This window comes from Polypterus senegalus, chromosome 11, assembly GCF_016835505.1.
Source record: "Polypterus senegalus isolate Bchr_013 chromosome 11, ASM1683550v1, whole genome shotgun sequence".
Taxonomy (NCBI): Eukaryota; Metazoa; Chordata; class Cladistia; order Polypteriformes; family Polypteridae; genus Polypterus; species Polypterus senegalus.
The window spans coordinates 38,730,872-38,753,617 of NC_053164.1; the positions used below are offsets into that span (position 1 = coordinate 38,730,872).

A 22,746-nucleotide genomic window follows, 5' to 3' on the forward strand; every position below is an offset into this window, starting at 1 on the left:
GTGAGAAAAGCACTATATAAATGTAAAGAATTATTATTATTACTCTTTTCATGTTGTGTAATGAGCAAACGTTTTAATCAAAGCATTCCAAAGATGTTTGTATTGGGTAGCTGGGGCCTTTAAGCTGGCCCTGTATTGGGGTGAACACTGTGAGGGACTAACATTGGTTTCAGCTTTGTGTCCATTCTGCCTGAATAGACCCAGGCTCCCTGAGTCTGTCTCTTGGATTATCTGGGTTTAAGTGTCTTATGCGATCCTTTTTTATCTATTTCAGGGATTTTCTTTGTGAAATAAAGGATGCTTGTTGCTGCTTTGACCTTAATTGTCCTGCAGTTCCCTCACTCACTAACTTAATAGCCTTTTCAGCAAGAAGTTTCCATCAGACACATAGGCTATGAAAGTTGGTAAACATTTCCCCCACTGGCCATACTCTAGGTCATGTACAAATTCAATATGGCAGAATGCAGTTAATGTTCACTAAAATTCACAAGTGAAACTTACAAATGACAAATTTACTCTACAGGTAATTTCATGCTGGCAAAAAATGACAGTACTGGCTTTTCCTTGAATAGACTTACAAATACAAACCTGGAGTTGTTGTAGATTCCATTTGAGGGATCCAGGATCAAACTGATTCACTTACTAAACTCTGATCTATGTAATGGCCAGTACAGAGGGTAGCAGAGATGTGGATTCGAGTAACAACTTAGTCTCCTGTGATTGGTGACTGAGACTGACATACTGTTATGCTGACGTCATTCTTGCAATTGGAAACAAGTAGATATTACTACAGCCCTGAGTAAAATAGGCCTGACAGGTGGGCATGATCATCCATTAAATCATATCTGATTTCAACCGAGGGTAGTGCATATAATATTATTTATCTTGACTTTTAGTGCTTTTAGGACTGCTGGCACAAAGTTTTGCGGGTCAGATATATGCAGTACCATACCATCTGCATATAGTGCTATTTTCTGTTCAAGTTCTTTTCGATATTCATCTTTATCTCTGATGCATTTCGAAATTAAACAGCCAATTGGTTCAATGGCTATTGTAAAGAGCAGCGATGAAAGGGGGTATCCTTGTTGAGTACTGCGTTTTAGTTTGACGTAGTCTGAAATAATGTTAATACAAACTGAGGCTTCTAGACTAGTATAGAGTAGTTTGATCCATGCACATATGTTTGGGCTGAACCCAAATTTGCACAATGTGGTGAATAGGTAGTCCCATTCAATCATGTCAAATGCTTTTTCTGCATCTAAAGATAATAAGATTTCTGTTGTGTTAGATTTAATGGGTGAATATATTATATTAAAGAATGAATATATTAAAGAAACGTCGAAGGTTAGAAGTGTCTGCATTTAATAAATCCGGATTGGTCTTGTGATATTACAGATGGAAGCACTTTCCCAATCCTTCTGGCTAGAACTTTGAAGAGTCTCTTACGTAACATCAGTATTCTGGAATGAGATTGTTCTGCATGATGCACATTGTAGAAAGTCCTTATTGTTCTTAGGAAAGACGGTAATTAATGCTTGGCGAAAAGTTTCAGGTACAATTTTATAGTCTTTAGCTTCTATAAACGTTGCTAATAATAGTGGAGCTAACTTATTTTTTATAAAATTCCACTGGGTAGCCATCAGTGTTCTAACTTCGGATTCAACTCAATAAAATTAAAAATGACTTGCAGCTTGACTTGGGCTTGAACATCAAAAACTTCCACTTGAATTTTGACTTATTGTCAGTGTTCAATTAAAGGTAGAGAACAAGTGCTTGAAACATGCTCCCACAGATTATAAGATTTTTGTTCAGAAATGTAAGAATGAATTGTCCAGTACTCTGCACATTTGACTGTGTTACTACATCAGTACATGCACTGAACCACGCTGTAGGCCACATAATGGAGGAGAAGTTAAATGTTTTAAAAAGTGAGGCTGTTCTAAAGAGGCGAACTGAGGAGAACACACACTGTTTAGGACAACAGTTCTTTATTAGCTTCAGCACATAGAATAGTGAACACTTCAAACCCCAATCTGGCCAAACTAGTCCATAAGCATCCCCAAGAAAACTGTTCAGATCAGGCAGAATGTAGCTGATGCTCCTTCTTTCCATCTAGACCTGGAATACTAAACAGGGGAAGACATGGTTGCTCAGCAATTAAAAGTTGTTGTCTCATCGACTCATTGTTTGTGTGGGCTTTACACATTTCCCTCTTATCTGTGTGGGTTTTCCTCTCACGACCCCATAGGCGTGCATGAGAGTAGGCCCTATGGTGGGTTGGCGTTCTGTTCAGGGTTAAATTCCTGCTTTGTGCGAGATGCTGTCTTAATAAACTACAGCCCCATGCAACATTATATTGGATTAAGTGGTTTTGAGAATATTATGTTATTGATCTGGCCAGAGCTCTGGCACTGGGCTTGGTGTCAGGGCAGGGAGTATTACATAATGGCATCATTCAAAAGGGCCAGAATAGGAGCAGCAGATGTCCCCTTGTCCCATTTTTTGCATTATTGCATAATTTCCACATTTAATTTCACAAGACCTTTTAGAGCTTTTTACTGAATCTGGAAGAGAGTCTAATGGAAATAAAGACTTAAACGTTTGGTATACAAGATAATCAGGCATGTGAGAAAGTTATTGACCTCAACTCAATTAATGGATAATCTGAATCTGCTGTTTGTGTGCTTTAGTTAAAACTTAGGCCAAAATTAGGGCTGCCCATACAGAATAAATCTGTCTGGTGTAGGCTCTTACCATCACAGTTAAGTTGAGGCAAATACACCACAGACAACCTTGATTCTTCAAAATCTCAACATGTCATGTCCATCTGGAAGTGACTACAAAGATATTTTTAAGGTTCCACCACTCCAAAGGCTTAAATACTGAGAAAATCTTCCCTGGAAGGGCCATCCAGTCAAAATTTTCCAAGACATGATATGAATTTTCACAATGATGATCTCCAGTAGGTTTCATCCGTGACTTGCCACAGCTAAGGTGATGGTGAGTCCATCATCAGAAAGAGGCCAAGCACAATTGTAATCTATAGTAGTGAAGCAATGCTAACCACTGATAACACATGTGAAGAGCTGTTTGTGAAAATGTACCGTGATGAATGTTCATTGACCCTCGTACATTTTTCTTTTTTAATTACTCGAGATGGAAAACACATCCTGCAAATGTGGCTTTTGTCACTTCATCTAAATTTGTTCAGTTAGAAGATTCCTCCATCCCTCTCCATTTCTCAGTGGCTAAAAGATGTGTTACCTTATCTGAATTTGGAAACAATAAAGTTAAATATAGTGCATATATGTTAATAAATTTAAAAAGTTTATTCAATAAGGATCTGTCTAGTTATTTTACTGGATAAGGCCATCATTCCTGGACACCATTCTTCCTTTCATCCTCTTGAGCAGTCTTAGGCTATGTCCACACTACTACCTTGTCATTTAAAAATGCAAACTTTAGTCTCTGTTTTTGTCTTTCTTTCCCATTACCCTGATATTTTTAACCCCCCAAAAACTGAGACATTTGAAAATGCTCTCCAGAACCGTATACTTCTGAAAACACAGGCTCAGCATTGCAAAGTGGACAGGTGAAGAGGGAAGCTCTTAAAAACACAGATTCTAACAACACTATTTGTTGATGCTTATGCAGCCCTTCCCTGATTGGATTATGCTTATTACATCATCACATTCCCTGATTGGTCACACTTCATGGAAGAAAATCATATTGCAACATAGCAGTCACAGAAGAGTTGCTTTGCATGGCACTTTTTGTGTTGCTTTCCTGCATGCATCTAAATTCTGTTTTGTACAGTTTGAATGCTGCACGAATGCGCAAAAGTCAAATCATTTACCAGCCAATACAGTTTTGTGATAAATCCCACAGCCAGCAACATTACCATACCTTCAAGGATTTCTAGTGTAGGAAAACATATGCCACATTTATTTTCAGTCATATTGTTGTGGACGGAGAAACTTTCATAAATGAGGTGAAAACTTTAATGTGGATGAAGATCATTTTTGTTTAAAAACACCATCAATATGGACGTAGCCTTTACATTTTAGTTAGACTTTCCTTTCTGTTCAGTGCTTTACTTATGTAGTTTACTTGATTGTTGTCCATGTAAAGTCTGCACATTCACTCCATGTCTGTATGCTTTTCTCCAGGTATTGTGGTTTTTCACCCGTATCCTAAAGACATGCATGTTAGGTTAATTAGTGATTCCAAATTGGGCCATTGTGGGTGCGTGAGAGCGGGCCTTGCATTGGCATGGTGCTCTATCCTGGGTTGTATCCTGCCTTGCACCCAATTCTGCCCATTCCCTGCTGATTATGAATTAAATTAGACAGGTCTGAGAATGTAGCAGGCATCATACAATTCAAAGAGAAGAAGGGAGCAAAATGAATGCATTAAATAAGAAAAAAAACTATATTGTGTTATATTAATGGGATGTATTACCTGAAAACCAGTGAAGAGACTTACAAAATAAATTACCAGGATGATTATCAAAAGAACTTGTGAAATGGGCAAACGAGTCAAAAGTGGAACATTTTTGCCAACATGGGCCATATCACATCTGGAGTAAAGCTTATTTCACAGCAAGACACTTGTCGCAGAGGTGAAAGATAATGGTGGTCAGGTTAGGGTGTTATTTTTGAGGACTTTTGTATGGAGCTGAGCATTGTACATAAATGAAATGTGGACTGCATTCATAAGAGACAACAGAATAATTGGTAGGGCAAATAGATAGATAGATACGGTGGATCAATCAGGTTACAAATGAAGGTGTTCCTCAACGAGAAGAGAGGAGAAAAGGAAAATATGGGACCTTCTGGTTAAGAAGAGTACAAATCTGATCTCACTCACCATCTGATAATTTTGAATGGGCACTGGGAGTGCATTTAAGATTGAAGCCAAGAAGCACTTCTTTATTCAAAGAGATGTTGGAATCTGGAGCAAACTACCGAGACGTGGAGTTGAGGCCAAAACCTTGACAACTTTCAAGAAGTATCTAGGTGAGATATTGGAATTTAGCTGTTAGCTAAAAAAACAAGCCTGATAGACTAAATGGTCTCCTCTTATTTGTATAAAATGCCTTATGTTCTTATATGCTAGAAGGCAGAGCAAGGAGGCAGTACATCAGCCTGATGATTGAAAATGTTCACTGTATCAATTAGGAGAAAGCAAGGAAAAAGAAGCAGTGGACCACTGCTGTGACAAAACAGCGTTAGGGTTGATGACCAAAGCAAGAGAAAGCAGTCCTTCATCCAAGGTGACTTATAAGATCAGGTTATGTTATGACCATTTATAGGTAATATTTATGCTTAACTTGCCTGCCTTGTTCAGGGTCACACAGTTCCAGACATGGGAACTGACTGACAATCTTGGGTCAACACCAACAAGATTTTTTTAGGAGATTGTTAGACCAGAATGACTGAAGATATTGGAGTTTTGTGATGTTCTGAACTAAGTCTCACTATGGTGTTGTGACAAAAACCTGAAAAAAACAAAAAAAACAGTTCACATCCAAAAACTCAGAAATGTGAAGACTTGAGGAAATCCTAAAAGGAGGAGAGGAAGAAAAATCTTTCCATGGTGCTTCACGGCACTCATCAATAATGAAATTAAACATGTGGCCGTCGTTATAGAATGTAAGTCCAATTATGTTTTTCACATTGGAAATTGGGAGTTACATAACTCTCTTTAATAAAAAATAAAGGTAAGTTTTCAACTTTGTTTTGTTCATTCACTGAATTTCCCTTTAATCTAATATCGGGTTTCAGTTAAAAATTTGATAACACTCACTCTGAGAAATACACAATAATGCAGAAAATCGGACCCAAGTACAAACACCTTTCATGGCACTTTAGTGTACCTGTGCACCTTGTGCCTGCTCAAAGAATGTCATCTACTTTGACAATGGCACATGGCAAGGCTAAACCTTGGTTATCTACAGCACCAAACCTGGAAATTGTGATGTCAGATTTGCTGCATCACTTTGCATGCGGACCACGGTTTGTGGACACCTTGATGCTATTAAGCTGCTTTTCATGACCATCTTAAACTAGTATAACTGAGAGATGATTGGTGACGAGGAAGAGGATGAGGGACAGGAAATTCTGGGAGAGCCACCCGAGAATCACTAATGCTTTCCATTGTGTGAGCTCCCTGTTGTTTTCATTTCTTCCTCTTCTTCTTCATCTTCTTCTTCTCCTTCCACTTCCTCATCTTTTTGTTCATCCTCATCTTCATTGCTCTCAAGTTCTTCCTTTGTGTGGGCAGAGAAGGAACTAAATCTTGGTACTGAGGAGGTCATTTGATAGCTGGAAAATCCATAGTGCTGTAGATTTCCTGAAACCACTTTGAGACGGGCTTCTTCACCCTCCAGAAGTTTCCTGTAAAGTACAAGAGAGATCAGAAGTACGGTGGTTTGTGTGGCATGAGTCTACATGAAACACAAGAATCATTGTCTTTTTTTAATAAAGTTTGTTATTTTGTAATAACCCAGTTTTTTTTTATTTTTTAATAACCCCTCAACTTGGTCATAATATCATTAAATTCCACATTTTGTGATTAGTTTCTACTATTTTCCTCCATGCCCCCACCTTACATATCTCCCAGTAGATGTATACATGTGGCACCTATACTGTATCTCCATACTGAAACGCCAATGTTGACATGCCCACTACTGGGTCAAGAATCAACAGACTTTTACCTTTAATTAATATATATTCAGTAGTCATTTTATTAGGTCCTTCTGCCCCTCACCCTAAACAGCCTAACTCTACAAAGAGCCAGCTATATGGCTGCAGCACACAGATGGGTCAGGAGGTTTATTGGTTGTTTGAGCAAACATTAAAATATGCTTGTAATTCGATGTCCATTTAGCCTTGATATGTGACATAGTGGTTTCAGCATCCCAGAAAGAGCTGGATTTTTACATAGAGAACGCTAGGGTAAAAAAAAAAAGCTGAATGCCCAATAAATGCTGCGACATTCTATTATGGCAACAGTCTACGACTTCTCACATAGGTATTTTTAGCAAGATAATGTGCCATGTCAGAAAACACACATTATCTCAAACTGGTTTCACAAACATGATGGTGACACCAGTTTATTCCATTTGCCTACACACTCCAAAAATCTCAGTCCATCAGGGTACCTTCGGGGTCAGGTAGAATGAAAGGTATGCAACATAAAAGTGTGGCTGAAAAATCTTCATGTACTGTGTGATCCCTTTGAGTCAGGTGAAACCAAATTTTTCTGACTCAACCAGCCAATGAAAGTTCAGCAGCACTGTGATTGCATATACATGAGGTTGATTAGCATGCTCCATATAAGGATGTTTCAGGGTGGCGTTCGAGTCGCATTCACTTACGCATATTTACAAGGTGACTGTGAGTTGTAAACAGTAAACTGAGTAGGAATGCATGTAAAGCAGGTTTTATAAATCAGATTTTTTTTGTGTGTACGTAATTTTTAGTTTTTTTGTTGTGCACATATTTTCGCAATCGAATCCACACAATGTTTTATAAATGAGGCCCCAGATCAATATGTACAAAACATTATTTCAGTGTTGGCAGGCCTCAAACTAAGCAGTGTGATATATAGCGGGTCCATGGCTCAGAATAACAGGCCAGTTTTTAAATAAATAATCGCCGCACTCACGGCTTATAGAGGGGGTGTGGTAGTGTGGCCAGAGTGGTTCTCAGGCGCGACGTGGTGCAGGCGTTTCCTCGCTTAAGTGCACAGATGAGGAATTGTCCATATCCGTAATTGATGCCGGGAGCTGCTAATCGCTGCACCTGTGCCACGTCCCCATTATTTATAGCAGGAGTGCGAGTGCGGAGGGGAAAGAAGAGAATAGAAAGACACATTAAGCGGAGATTAATGGATAGAAAGAAGGCAGGAGTTGAAGTAAACCGGTGCTTATCAGGATGTCTCAGAAGGAGGCACAAGGATCACTCCTACTGAGCAGCCTGGAGCAGGAGTGATCGCTGTGCTCTGGGATGTCTTCTTGATGAGTGTAGCCTGGAAAGACAGCAGTGGGAGGATGTTGAGCTTTTGCCAGGAGAAGGGAGCTGGAGCAGGGTCCGGCGGCTCTCTGCAGAATGCCATGGATTAGGCAGCAGGGACACGGGCCAAGTATAATGGATGTCTGCACCTGTTGGTGTACGTCTCTCTGTACTGCAAAGCCTATGAAGAATAAGCCAGAGAGGCATCAGTTTGAAGAGGGAAGCACCTGAAAATGAAAGATTTGTAATGTTCCTCACAGTATTTTAACTTCGGTTATAAAGGATTTATTTATTGGATTTTAACCTCCACGTTTCATTCTGTTTTTAATGGATTATTTATTTATTGACGTTCTGCAATTTCTTTTGACCTCTGGATTTATTTTGTTCATTTTTAATAAAAGCACTTCTGCACTTTACACCTTTCCCCTTGCTTCATTTGGTGTCCTCATTGTCCAGCTCATCCGGTTACATTACCAAAGGTGTTAGGTTTAAGGGCTACCCAAAAGGGAAGTGGGAGCATGGGGCAAGAACCCACATCATCACAAGCAGCAAACACGTGGTTCTGTGGTAGTTAGTGCTACTATTAGACATGCAGTGTACAGATTGAGTCGCACAGTGTGTGTAGGTGGAGTGTTCTTTCTGTGCTATTGCCGCTTTTTCTTTTTCACTTCTAAGCTGTTCAATTCTGAACTTGAGGTGTTTCTCTGTCAGTGTAGGCACTTCATAGCCTAACAATTTTCCTAAGCAGTGTATGGTTGTGCGGCTTTCACTTTACTTTGCATTTAAATCTCTATTGCTGTACTTTGTCAGATGATGTCAGAGAGTATCACAATGATCTGATGCTGACACAAAACAGGCATCACTGTCTCATTGCTTCATGGTTAGTGATGTGAAAGATGCATTAACTTGTTTATTTCTCTTGTCATTAGCAAAAGACAGACAAATAGTATTAGCTTGCTAGATTAATGATAATGTTGGACAAATCTGCACACATAAAGAAAAATTCTGGTATGGTCCCTAAAAAACTGTCATGGTAAAAACATCTTGGCTCCCCTGTATTTAACTAAGTAAGTTAATAAAGTGAGTAAATAATTGTATGCATATTGTAAATTAGATTGGCAGTCAGCATCATGTACATTTCACCCTATCCAGCTTACTGCACCGACTCAGTTATGATTATGAATGAGCATCTTACCTGTAAGCAGCAATTTCAATATCTAATGCCATTTTTACATTCAGTAGGTCCTGGTAGTCACGAAGATGGCGGGACATTTCCTCTTTTGTTGCCCTCAATGAGCCTTCAAGTTTCTTAATCATTTCCTGAAAAAAATGCAGTCATGACTACCAAGTGTCCATGCATTCCCCAGTCTCTAGGCCTGAAGAGTCACCAAAAATTTCTAGAGATCTCGATCATTCGGTGAGATTGCTGTGAGACCACATGACCTGCCATCTCATAAAGTGCTTTGGGTGACATATTCTATGACTTACCTGGAATCCATTGATCTCCTGCTGGTGTCGGTCCTCAATCTCTTCAATCTGTCTCTCCATGGCCTTGTTGTTGCTTCGCAGGGCATCGGCTTCTAAGTTGCAGGCTTTAAGCTGTCGACGATACTCACTGATCTTCTCCTTGGACTGCCTGACAGCCTCATCGTCACGGGTCGCTGCCTCAGTCACATTAGCATACTTGGAAACATACCACTCCTCAGCCACCTGCTGGTTCTTCAAGGAGAGATTCTCATACTGAATGCGGATATCTTTCAGTGCTGTTGATAAATCAGGTTTGGCGATGTCCACATCTACAGATACCTGAATACATGAGAACAAAAACATCCAAAGTAAAGCATTGAATGTGTTAAGGGTGACATCAAGCCTGCCTGTTGGATTTAACTGGATGGATGAATGGATAGCAAAAGAAAATGAAACAGACTGTGATCAATACAAAGACTCAATGATTTACAGCAGATTCAGATAGTATTCAGATTATTTCATTTTATTGTGTTATAGATTTAATTTCAAAGGCATAAATTTGCCATTTATTCCTATCAATCTACATTCGATAACCCATAATGCCAAACTGGAAACATGTTTTCAGAAAGCTTTGCAAATTTATAAAAATCAAAAAATGAAATCTCTCATTTATTTAAGTATTCAGACCCTTTGCTGACCAAACTGTGGTCAAGTGCAGCCTGTTTGTTTTAATTATGATGTCTACAACTTGATTGGAGTCCATCTGTGGGCAAATTAATTGACTGGACATTGTTGATTTTACATTGTTCAGGACAAAAACCAAGCCATGAAGTCCAAGGAACTCTTTGTAGGCCTCCGCAACAGAATTGTGGTAAAGCATAGATCAGAGTAATAATTTCTAAGGCTTTCAGTGATGCCAGGAGCACAGAAGCCTCAGTAATTGTGAAATGGAAGAAGTTTAGAATCACTAGGATGCTCCCTAGAGTTGGCCATCCAGCCAAGCTGAGTAACCAGGCAAGAAGGTTCTTGGTCAGGGTGATAATGAAAAACCCAGTGTTCACTGTACCAGAGCTTCAGGCATCCTTTGATGAGATGGGAGAACTTGTCAGAAGGATGCCCAACTCAGCAGCACTCCATCAGTCAGGTGTTTATGGTAGGATGGCTTGACAGAAGTCACTCTTGAGTAAAAGACATATGACAACCTTGGAGTTTGCCAAATGGCATTTAAAGGACAACTCAAAGCACTATGACTGCAGAAAACCAGGCACTGCTCATGACCTGCTTAACACCACCCTTACATTGAAGAATGGTGATGGCAGCATTGTGTTATGGGGGTGCTTTTCATAGCAAAAACAGGAAGACCACAAGGATGAATGCAGCTAAATACTGTACTGTAAAATCCACCTCAAAGGTACGTAAAGAGAAAGTATTCTTGGGCCATTTTGATTTTTGTATATGAACTTTACTCAAAAGAATGAATACATTTTAAATTAATTTTCTCTTTCAGTGTTTTGCTGTACAATAAAATGCTTTTATAATTCCTTAAAAGCAAAACATTGCATCTCAGTTTTTGAAAATATACATATAACAACAAGACACCCTACAGTGTTCCCTTACAAATGTTCCTTATATAAGTCTTATTACATTTCTTAATCTTAATTCTCATAACATTATTAAGCTTGGTACACCTCAGTGGATATTTCTTGCTCAGCTTTAGTAAGGACAACCACTGTTTGAGCAAAGGACTGTGGCTATTGTGAGGATCTGTGAGGAAGGAAGATAGGAACATTTAAATGCTACTGTGGAGCACGTTATTTCAGGATTTTACAGTGTTTTTATTTTATTATTGAGTGCAAAACAAAAACAGGCTATGGTGTTTTCCCCCAGTTGCCTGCTTTTCATGTAAAGCACACTAATCGGAAAGCAAATTATTATATACTGTATTAACCGACGCCCGCCATAGCATACGGCGGTGTAAGAATAGGAACAGAAAACGGTGAGAAAGGAATTCAGGAATCAAGAAGAAACAAGTACTTCTTGAAAGACGTAGTTGTGAATTGGTGTTTTGCTGGAGACGACAGATAATGAGTCGAAAGATCTAACCCTAGAAAAAGCCATGTACAACAATAGTTTTGTTGCATGTATCTTGGACTTCCTGGAAATGTGGACGGTAATATGATCACTTTGCCTACACGTACTGTACGTTGTTATTTTCAGCCTTTGCTTACAGTGCTTCTGATAGTCCTTTGTATTGTTCCACGCGCAGATCTTGTTGATGTAATCCGAGATAGTTTAGACGTGCGCCCTCTGTTTTAACATACGCATCTATGACGTACTGATAATCTGTACGCGTAAAATTGGCATTGAGTAAGCCTGATTAGGTTGGCGGTTCTTTTATCGGGAACATGTTGTAAATCTTTGTGCCAGCTAATGTCTCTGTAAGGGAATAAAAGTGGGTAAACCATAGGATCGCAATTCATATTGAGCATGGAAATCTACTTACTGGAGTTGCCTCTGGGATAGATGCAAATGTCCCTTTCGGTTCGCCATCTTCTCCGACGAAAATCGCTGCAACATCGGTGTGACATGTTGGGCCATTGTATCGTCGTAAATCCTGCCCAGGGTTTTCCTTCAACAGCATCTGTACGAATGGTTTTCGATTGGACTGAGCGATTTCATGCATGTATTTGTATGATTTAGTGAAGGGGTTGATGGTTCTGAGCATGGAATCTAGCTGGAGAAGTAAAATTTTGCTGCATGCAGAGTTTGCTTTATTTTGTAAGTGTACTTCAGTAGCTTGCGCTGTGTCAGAAACATACAACTGTCCATATCCTAGAGAGGTAGAAGTGTTAGCGTATAGTGGAGAGATTTGGCGATAAATTTGCCCATGTATTTTAAAACAGTATGGTCCGTGGCCAGGAGGCTGAGTTATCTGTGCACCCATGGAAGCAAACGCTAGAGAAGAGTTGTATTCTCGAATGTGTTTACGATAATTTTTACCTTCTGTTTGCTGTATAAGAAGCTGTTTTAAAGACACAGATGGCTCCTGCAAAGGTGGTAAAGCTACTTCAATTGAGAAATGCCGTGTCGGCTGCGTATGGGCGGGACTGATTTTGAAGAGGAGCTGCAGGCAGTGTGGGGAAGGGTTTGGAAGAGGACGAATAGGAATCGAGAAATGCAGTGTCGGCTGCGTATGGGCGGGACCAGTTTTGAAGTGGAAGCAGGACGAACCAGAAGAGAAATATATATATAAGAAATAGTTCTTGTCAGGAGTAACTACATTTGCTGAGGGTTTCCAAGTACTTCAAAATACTGTAGTTCAAATGCAGTTACCAGAAAGAGAGAAAACTTCACAAGGTCTAAATATCCTCATTTTACAGATTTTATTCAAATTCAAAACAAATGGTTCACCAAAACAATCCATAAAAAGGTTGATAATACAAACAAAAAAAAGGGAAACTTTTTGTCTGTGATAAATATCTTTGTTAAGATTTTCTGTTCACCACATACTTTATACTGTACATACACATGTTTAGAAAACTACATGCCCTTAATGCCTATCTGCCTTACAGTTTATGTGTCTTTCTAGCTGTTTTCAATCTAAGGGCTATTTTATCATCACACAAAGCTAACACTTACAACATTCCAATTAGCTTTAATTTATGAGGGATTAAAATGAATCTTCCATTATCTATGTTAATGCTACATTATATTCAAGTTCAAAACTAAGCACACTTAGCTAAATTTACCATTACCATTAACTTAAAAGATTTGGCTCTAACACCAGACGTAAATTGACTTGGGCTCTGTCCCTGCTTTGAGCCAGTTTAAAGTCTACAGTTAACCTAACACACTGGGGTGAGTGAGACATAAAAAAAGTTTTGAGTCATGGAGACAGCAGGGGGCGACAAACTCACTAGAATGTCTATTTTTTTTTTTTAGAACAAAAGAATAACAAAAGACCATCCAATTAAAAAATATCCCCAGCACAATAATAATCATATACATTATTAATATACATTAATACTAATGGAAGGGTTTTAACCACTGGGCTTATGTGACCCGGCCTCTAAGATAAATGTTTGGTCCCTCTTTTTTCACATAATGTTTGAGCTAGAGACTTCTTTGGCAGTCCCACATACTTTACTAAAGTTTCCATTTACTAAAATCAAATTGAAAACAACTCAAGTTTATTCTGCTCTTGTAATATTTTATGCACTCTCTGTGCGGAGTTTGATCATTAAAAGATTCAGCTCAGAGCTGAAGTGGCACACTCAGACCCCTATTTATAATAACAAGGCTTTAGTGATAGGTTGGCATTCCTGTTCTTTCCCTAATTGGTTTAATCTGTTGCTTACGGGATATTTATGACAATGACATTATAACAATGGCCTCAGTACGCTCCATCACCTGTGTATAAGATATGGAGATCTCTCCAATTCCTTTTTCTTTTATTTGCAACATCTGACTTTGCTGAAATAGTATGCTGTCTTTGCTGATTTTATTCTATTAAAACAGTATTATCTTAAAGTGATCAATATTGTTACCACACACTGATATTTCAGAACTCTACAATCGCTGAACCCCAGTAACACTGGAGCACCACAGCACTTGCGCTACATTTTTTGTATGAAAATGTCCTATATAAATAAATGTTGCTGTTGTTGTCGGAGTGGGTCACTCGGCATGTCACATTATGCGACTCAATTCACCGAAGTGTGCTACTCACTATCGCTGCCAACTCGCTAAGACTATGTAAGTAAGGCTATGACTGAAAATCTAGCAATTAGATGAATGATTGATTATTAGTATAGCCACAGAATTTGTGTATTGAGTCATCAGTAATTTCAACAGCAAAAATCTTTTCCATGGGACTTCTGATTTGTTTCTTAATTACACCTGGAGTTAATGGGAATTGGCAGCAGCAGCAGGGTGGCACAGTGGTTAGCAGCGTCCTACGTTTGAATTCCAGTTACTGTCTATGTGGTGCCTGCATGTTCTCCATGGGCTGATGTAGGTTTTCCTCTCACATCCCCAAAGACATGTGAATTTGGTTAATAAACAAATCTAAATTGTGGGGGTGGGCACCCTGTCCAGGGTTGGTTCCTACCTTGTACTTGACGGTGCCAGGATAGACTCTTGCTCTGCAATTTATTCACCACATATTCAGATGCTTGGCAGTATACAGAAGCATTTTTTAAATCTTGACGAAAACCTGAATGAGATTAATCAGAACTGAGAAATGTATATTATGTTTAAATCAAGACATGCAGTAATGCATCCATGCATGGCTTTTGCTTTTAGTAGAATTATTTTTGTATTTGGCAGAATTTGTTTGGGTGTTTGTGTTGGAGACCCCTTCAGATTTCAGCATGTGTAAACACTTGTTTGTATCCCTTAATATTATCAGATAGGAGCTGAGCAATGTGCACCTTGTGCCTTATGTTGTCAGGATAGACTCCCATTGCCCCAAATGGGATTGAGCTTGTTAGCAACATTTATGGACAGTATGTATGGCTGTTTATTAATTAAACAAAAAGCTTAATAAGCTAACATGGAGAAACAAAAGCCAAAACTCCCGGACTGTACCTCATGTCAAAATGCTTTCTTGTACAGTAGTAGACCATAAAACAAAATTAAGCTTTTTTGATGATTTTGCATTAGATTTCACTCCACAGTTAGAAGACTTGCACAGCACCCTAACTAAAAAGTGCTTCTGTGTTCCTGAAGCCATACTTCTGCTGCTGCTAGACTTGCTTTCCTTTACTGGGATGGATGGAACTCGCTCGGCTGAAGGCCCGCTATGTGAAAACCAGGATTCTTCACTTCTTTCAAACAACACCATCTCATTACTGACTTTCCACAAATTGGAAAGAGCACAAATAGGCTTCCTTATGGCTTTTTCAAATTTAGCGTGGACCTCTTCAACAGAGGGTGAAAATCAAAATGCATTATGCCACGCGTGTGTGCATGGGGGACAGTTTAAGACAGGGGTCCTCAATCACAGGTGTCCTGGAGGGCAGCAGAGGCAGCAGGTTTTTTGCTCCAACCCAATTGCTTAATAAGAAGCACTTGTTGCTCAAAGTAACACTTCTGCTTCACTTTAGTTGTCTCACTTATTAAGATTTTGAACCCTTATTGCTTATGTTAGTCTTAACTCTTTCAGGGCTGATGTCGACTTTTGTCAAAAGGAGGAGTTGACGTTGGTATTTGGCTGTAAACTGTGACAAAGCCATTCATTATGTTTTAAATGGACTCACTTTGCTAGAAGGAAAGTTAGATTCATTGGTTTGACCAAGATTTCCTGCACCCACGTGAGTAGCAAGGCGCAAACAACGACAAAAATGGCACTGACATCTGGTGAGAGATCAACGTGAATGTGTAAAGCAAAATACTCCATGGTCAACGTTCTACCTACTATCTCTGAACTCTGGACTATGACTTGTCAGACTCAGATTTTAAAACCAGTGATCGAAAACGAATGTGAGGTTCCAACTTCAGTTGACTGGTCCCCAGCTAATTGTTGTACTGACAGTATTCGCCAGGGAGGAGTGCCAGTTAACAATGATAAGTGGTAGAAATCAGATTGCAATTCACTCCGACCGTGTCCCAGCCACGCAAATTCAGTCTGGCAGAAAGACTGCCGCATATTCTTAGCAAACTGGCAGCCGCAACATGCAGCAACAGAGGTTTTATGTTGATTTCTGTGTGAAACCATTGCTTTTCAGAAACTATGTTTTTTGTAAAAAAATATTCAGCCCTCAAAGAGTTAAACAGCTGCATTCTTAATCGCTCCTAATTAGCAATAACATGCAAATGACAAAAGAGACCCACCTTTCCCCATTTACCATTGTCACCTGTGTGTATTTATCATACACTATTGGGTTTAATTAAATACTTGGAAGGAAAGTGAAGAGAAAAAAGTGAAGGACTGAGAATTACTCGTCCATTTTAGCCTTCAAATCATTTGGATGATATCCTTAGAAAAGGGAAGAAAATCTAGGATATGAGAATGACCAGACATAGAGTTAAAGCAATAACAAGCCATGAAATTAAATTATTGGCAAGATATGCTTTCTAATTAAGCAACAGGGTTAGAACAAAAACCTGCAGCCACTGCAGCCATCCAGGACTTTGATTGAGGACCCCTGGTTTAAGAGCTCCCACCGGAACACCACAGGGCACTGTTGATTGATACTTTTTTTTTTCTTCTTCTCTCTGCAGAAGGGAAGATTGGTGACCATGACATGTCTGATGGCATTTCCAGTGTCTGCCTGCTTGGACCCGTCTCTTCCTGCCAGGAGACCATAAGACTGGAAGCTTTGCAATCTTGAGCAGTCTATTTTGACACTCGCATGTTTATGAGATTTTTTCTTTTGCTTTTCAATGATTTTAAACCCACATTTTTGTTTTTTTACAATATACAGGGTTGGCCTTCGGGTGCCCCAAAGATTTATAATCTGTTTGTTTCATTATGACAAGCACAATGTCTTATGAAAGATAAATTCCTGATATTGATTTTGTTTCTTTTTTCATATTACTGTGGTTACCTTCAGGGGAGAAAAATGGTCCTGGGCTTTTCATACTTCTTCGTATGCATGTGCTGCATGACCTTAACTGGATAAAGCTTGAGACAGAAGTGCCTTTTAATGCATGATTTAAAAAATATATCATCGGCAATCCTCATTCTAATAGGAATGATGAGACTCCAGCCCTATCACTAAACTAAGAAGTTCAGATTGGACATTTGTACTCAACCCCACTGATAATGAAATACATTGACTGTGCTATGTAAGTCTAAATAAATGTATTTTATTGTTGTTTGTAAGCTATTATGTGTCATATTTTTATACCCATCTGCCTTTTATTATGTACTGTCCTTTTAAATGTGGCTGTATTCCTTGTTCTTTGAAGGTGTTCCCCAAGAGTTGGGGCCACCCAGACATCGCTACTCCTGACTTTTTAGCCAGAGAAACAGGAGCTCTAGCAGGGGCCCATTAAAGTTGTGGAGTAGAGTGTCTTTTGTATTTATAATTTTGCTTCATTTTCAGTCATATTGCTCTGGTTATGGGATTCTGTTTTTCTGTTCAGGACTTGTTTGGTCAAGAATTGCATTTTAGACAACCTTTGTGGCTATTTTTGTTCTTTAATAAACTATTCCCTTTTAGCCTTATGTCCACACGAGTTTTTATGGTTTCCTTTCCTTGTAAGGCATTTTGGGGCTGTTTAGATTCATACTGAACTTTTAAGTCAGTTTTCCCCACTTTGGGCCTAGTCAGGTTGAAGCATGCAGGAATATTTTTGTGGCAATCTGGTTTGGGTTAAGTCTTTTCTGGGCTGGCTAGTAAAGGTCCTGGCCTGTTTTATATTTTTTGTGGCCTCAAACCCCTAAACAACTGAGTATATATTGTAAAATTATAAAAAAAAAAAAGACAAATAACACCAAATTGCTTATGAAGACAAAGCTGAGGATTGTTAAATTATTGAGGGAAGCTTAATAATTATTTTGCACTACATATGATGGAGCTATGCTCTACTGACCATTAATGCAGGAATACCGTTGGATGAAGTGAACTGAGCAGAAAAGCAACTCAGAATGCACAACACATCAGACCTTGAGGTGGGTGGGCTACACCAGCAGAAGACCACATCGGGTTCCTCTCCTGTCAGCAAACAACAAAAAGCTGAGGCTGCAGTCAGCACTGGCTCTACAAAACTGGTCAGTGGAAGTCTGGAATAGCATAGCCTGGTCTGATGAATCTTAATTACTGCTGAGGCATGCAGACGGTAGGGTCAGAATTTGGCATCACCTGCATGAATCCAGGAACCCAAGCTGCCTTGTGTCAACAGTCCAGGCTCTTGCTGATGGTTTAATGGTATGAGGAATGTTTTCTTGTGACACTCTACACCGATTAACTACTAAATAGTCATCACTCAAATGCCACAGCCTGTTTGAGTGTTGTTGCTAACCATATGAATCCATTGATGGTTACAATTTACCCATCTGCTAATGGCTACATCCAGCATGATAATAGACCATGTCTCAAAGCAAAAGTCATCTCAAACTGGCTTCATGAACATGACAATAAGTTCAGTGTTTTTCGGTGACCTTCCCAGCCACTGGATCTGAATTCAATATATTTGGAGTGCAGTAAAATGAGGGAATCACAGTGTGAATGTGCAGCTGACAAATGTGCAGAGCTTTAATGATATAATCATGTCAAAATGGATAAGAATTTCAAAAGAATCTTTCAAAAAACTTTCAGAATCCATGCCATGAAGACCTGATGCTGTTTTGAGAATAAAAGGATGTCCTACTGAGTATTAGTATAGTGTTCCTAATAATTTGCTCAGTGAGTGTATATTTCTCTTAATATGTTGTAACAAACATATTTCTAAATACATTGTGTACTTGTATAAGGCATGCATTACCGTATGCTGTGTGGCAGCCCATGGTTCTAAAAAAACATTCAGGGTTTATATTAATATCTGGGGGTGTTAAAAACAGTCTTCTCAATGAATTCATTTTTTGAACTCCTTATAATTCACTTTACGTTGTTAAGTAGGTAGATGTGTCAGCATGTGAAGTCAGCAATGTATTTAGTGCTGAAACATACACGGTAAGCTTAATGTTTTCTGACATTTTGATAAAACTGTCAAAACAAAAGTTAAAGTGCTAGGAATGTGTTACATGTATTTCTCTTTAATGTTAGTTTCTAGAGGTGAATCCAGTTGCTGTGTGTCTAACGATTTTAACTGTAATGGGTCTGCAATATCAGAGCACCTATTCTTAAGCAAATGTTCGATTAGTGGAAAGCTGGATTCTCATTCAGCGTAATGAAATACGAAGCAACACACTGCAATTAAAATGAAACCTCAGCAAAGCAAAAAGCAGGAATATTAAAGAACTAAAACACAATTTAATTGAAATTTCACTCTTTCATTTACCATTTACAATTCCAAATACTGATGACAGAACATTGCAGGTTACAACCTTACTACTTACTTGTCCAAGTTTAATAAATGTAATATAGAGAGTTTTTAACGTGAACACTCACCAGACTGTCCACCCAAAACCAAACACTGCATGGTCACCTAACCAGCCATGTACACCTGGAGAATAAACCGGCTGAAAAAGGCATAAAAAAGAGCATTTCTGGGTTTATTGAAATGACTGGTGCCTTCAAACTCACTAAATAAAAAATATGAGGATAAAGATCTTATAAAGTGATATTTAGTGAGGCGTTTGAAATACTCTGATATGCTGCACGTGTCATAATGCGATTTGGTCTGGGGTAGATCTCAACATAAGAAACACCTAGGAGATATCTGTTGAAAGATATTTTCAATGCCAAGGCAATATACTTATTATGTACTGCAGTATGCAAAAATGACAAATAGATATTGAAATAGATATGTTCTAAAATATATTGTATACAGTAGTATAACTAGAATATTATAAATATATTTAAAAAATATTTAAATATTTTGTAAAATGTGCCTTGCAGTATATTGTCCCTAGTATTTTAAAATATATGTGTATATTTGGGAAAATATATTTTAATATGCAAACATGGCAATAAATTACACACTTTTAGTATAATACAAAATTTTGATGTATATTTAACCCTGAAGTATATTGCTATATATATATATATATATATAAAACATGTTCATATTGGTAACAATAGATTTTATAAAAAATATCATTGTGGGGGTTGCATGCCATTAGTAAGCAACAACTTCAATAAGGAGAACATCAGCAAAAAAGTGAAATGAGAGTCATGATGATAATGTCATTTTTAAAAACAAACATAAACATCAATGCTCTCTATATTCTAATAAAAAATAGCAAATCCGGTTTTGAATTTGGTTGAATTTTGTTGATACCACAACATTGTAACTTGGAAATAACAATTTGCTCGATGAAGGTAGAATTTCAGTTAAAAGCAGAGATTGACTGAAATGACAGAAGCAAAACACATTTCTCTACCCCGTAGGTATTTGTATTGGGTATTGGGTAAATTGGGTATTTACTAATTAGACCATCGAACATGGCATAAATATTTATCTTTGTTTTAGGCTTGTGAATTCTAGAAGTTAAAAAATGACATTTTGACCTATAAGTTCACATCCCACACTTTCTTACTATGTGGTCTTTTAAACAGCTTATAATGCTATGTTTAGATAGATAGATAGATAGATAGATAGATAGATAGATAGATAGATAGATAGATAGATAGATAGATAGATAGAGTTTATTTAAAATTTAAAACAGGCTGAAACTTGAATAACTTGCACTATACTGTAGTTGAGAGTGTAGTCACAGTAAAAGCTGATATATAAAATATAAATCGATTGATTAAATGTCCATCCCATACAGGGATCAAAGCATTGTGTTATCTTGGACATCTAATAAAGATGGACGTTACTGTGTCTTATGTGCCCAGAGATCAATATTCTGATTTTGTGTTGGTTGCTCTCAAAGCCACCGGAAAAATGAATCTGACGGGATTAAACAAAAATAAAAATGTTCTTTAATGAAAAATCATTTACCGATTTATTCCAGATTTATATCTTTTTGAAACACTAGCACTTGTTCTATATATGCTCTTTTGACTCTAAAATGCTGAATTGAGCATCAATCAATGAAAATTTGGTTAAGAGGAGCTTTGACCCGTTCTTAGACCTTAGACTAAAACCTGTGATAAAATGTCCTACCTGACTAGACTGCAAAGAAGCCTGCAGCTCCTTCAGCTCCTCTTCATACACTTTTCTGAGGAAGGTGATTTCCTCCAGCAGATTCTCGACCTTTTTCTCCAGCTGTAAGCGATTCAAAGTGGCATCATCCACGTCCTTTCTGTAGCCCGACAGGGTGTCTTCGGCCACCTCCCGCTGTTTGCTCTCCTCTTCCAGCTTTTCTTTAGTCTTGGTCAGCGCATCGGCAAGCTGAGCGCAATACAGCTCGGCCTGGCTCTTCTCGTGGGTCAGCTCCTCCACCCGGGAGCGCAGTTCTCGGATCTCCTGCTCATAGACATCGTGCAAACGGGACGGCTCGGTCTGCTGCTGCCTCAGTGCCGTCACCTCGGCCTCCAGGACCTTGTTGTGCAGCTCCAACTGATGCACCTTCTCGATGAAGGACACGAAGCGGTCATTTAGTCCTTGCAACTGCTCTTTTTCATTGGTGCGGATGATCTTCAGTTCATTAGTCAAAGCGGTAGTACCGGACAGGTCTACGTGATCGATTCTGGCCGGGTTGCCTGCTGCAGAATAAAGTGGACGTCCAGTGCCGGTCTTGCGGAAGGTGGTCGAGTTAGTCACGGACGAGATTCCGGAACTCCGAAAAGCATGAGGGGAGCGGTAGGTTGGACCCCTCGCCGTGCCGTTTGACAACCGAGAGGAGAGTCGGGGAATATCTGCAAACATCTTGCGGCAAACAAGCTTCTATGCGGTACAGCTCTTCTGAGGGACCCGATTGTAGATGTCGCTCTACTGACTCTGCTATAACAGAACGGCCACCGGCTTTTATACTTTTGCTGCAGAGAACACGCCCATTTGAGGAAGGAATACAAAATGCAAACCTCTGCAGATCTGCTTTCCCTGAAGGAAATCAAAAAGCAGTTCACTCTGCCGCAGAAGGTCTTGGGACAAATCTTAGAGATGAGCGTCCAGTCACGTTAGGGTGTCAACTGCGCAAAAGCAGTCCCTGGGGCCAGCAGACCGACCACTCCCATGTGATAAAGCAAAGCGCTTTAGTATGAAAATGCATTCCACTGAATTCTTTTTAAAATATATTTATTAAGTATAAATATTTTTTCAACTGTCAGTACTGTATCATTCATTATACAGAAAGTGGCAAGTAGAGTTTCAAGTGCGGCTACATCGCAATGTCAAGAATTCTGGGTTATCTTGATATTAAACTGACCGGGTATCGATATAAAGATTTCTCATCCAGCACTGCGTTATTTTCCAGAAGCTGCTAGAACAGAAGCTGCTGCTCACAACCCTATGTTGTAAACTGAAATTTGCTGCATGACAAGAGTGGGGACAACAGTATTTTTTTTAATAAATTCAGTTAATATCTTGAAGAAGCGCAGTGGTAGATTTTGGATGCAAAATCTTTCAGGGTTATGCAAACTTATGATACCGTGCAGACGCACCACAAACTCTGGCATAAAATATGGACTGAAACAAAGTCCAACAATTGCACAGGGGCAGTATGCTGGCACCTGCTATTTCACCCTCGGGAGTGCGAATATTT

At 38.9% G+C, this 22,746-nt stretch overlaps 1 protein-coding gene across 1 annotated transcript; it reads right to left on the minus strand.

Annotated features, from left to right (window-relative positions):
* Window positions 1-1,971: 1,971 nt before the first annotated feature.
* zgc:65851 (uncharacterized protein LOC321113 homolog) lies at window positions 1,972-22,207 on the minus strand. Its single transcript, XM_039768425.1, has 4 exons — window positions 21,207-22,207; window positions 9,507-9,824; window positions 9,214-9,338; window positions 1,972-6,398 (listed from the first exon to the last, which is right to left on the minus strand). The coding sequence occupies exons 1-4, from the start codon at window positions 21,909-21,911 to the stop codon at window positions 6,146-6,148; spliced, it is 1,401 nt and encodes a 466-aa protein (XP_039624359.1). The 5' UTR covers window positions 21,912-22,207; the 3' UTR covers window positions 1,972-6,145.
* Between the last annotated feature and the right edge of the window lie 539 nt (window positions 22,208-22,746).

Bases quoted from the DNA above. Each gene is read 5' to 3' on its own strand.
- zgc:65851 (XM_039768425.1), bottom strand. From the start codon at position 21,911: ATGTTTGCAGATATTCCCCGACTCTCCTCTCGGTTGTCAAACGGCACG. The intron at 9,825-21,206 runs GTAGGACATTTT...TCATGTATTCAG, and splicing joins CTTCTTTGCAGTCTAGTCAG to GTATCTGTAGATGTGGACAT. The intron at 9,339-9,506 runs GTAAGTCATAGA...CATTTTTTTCAG, and splicing joins AGGAGATCAATGGATTCCAG to GAAATGATTAAGAAACTTGA.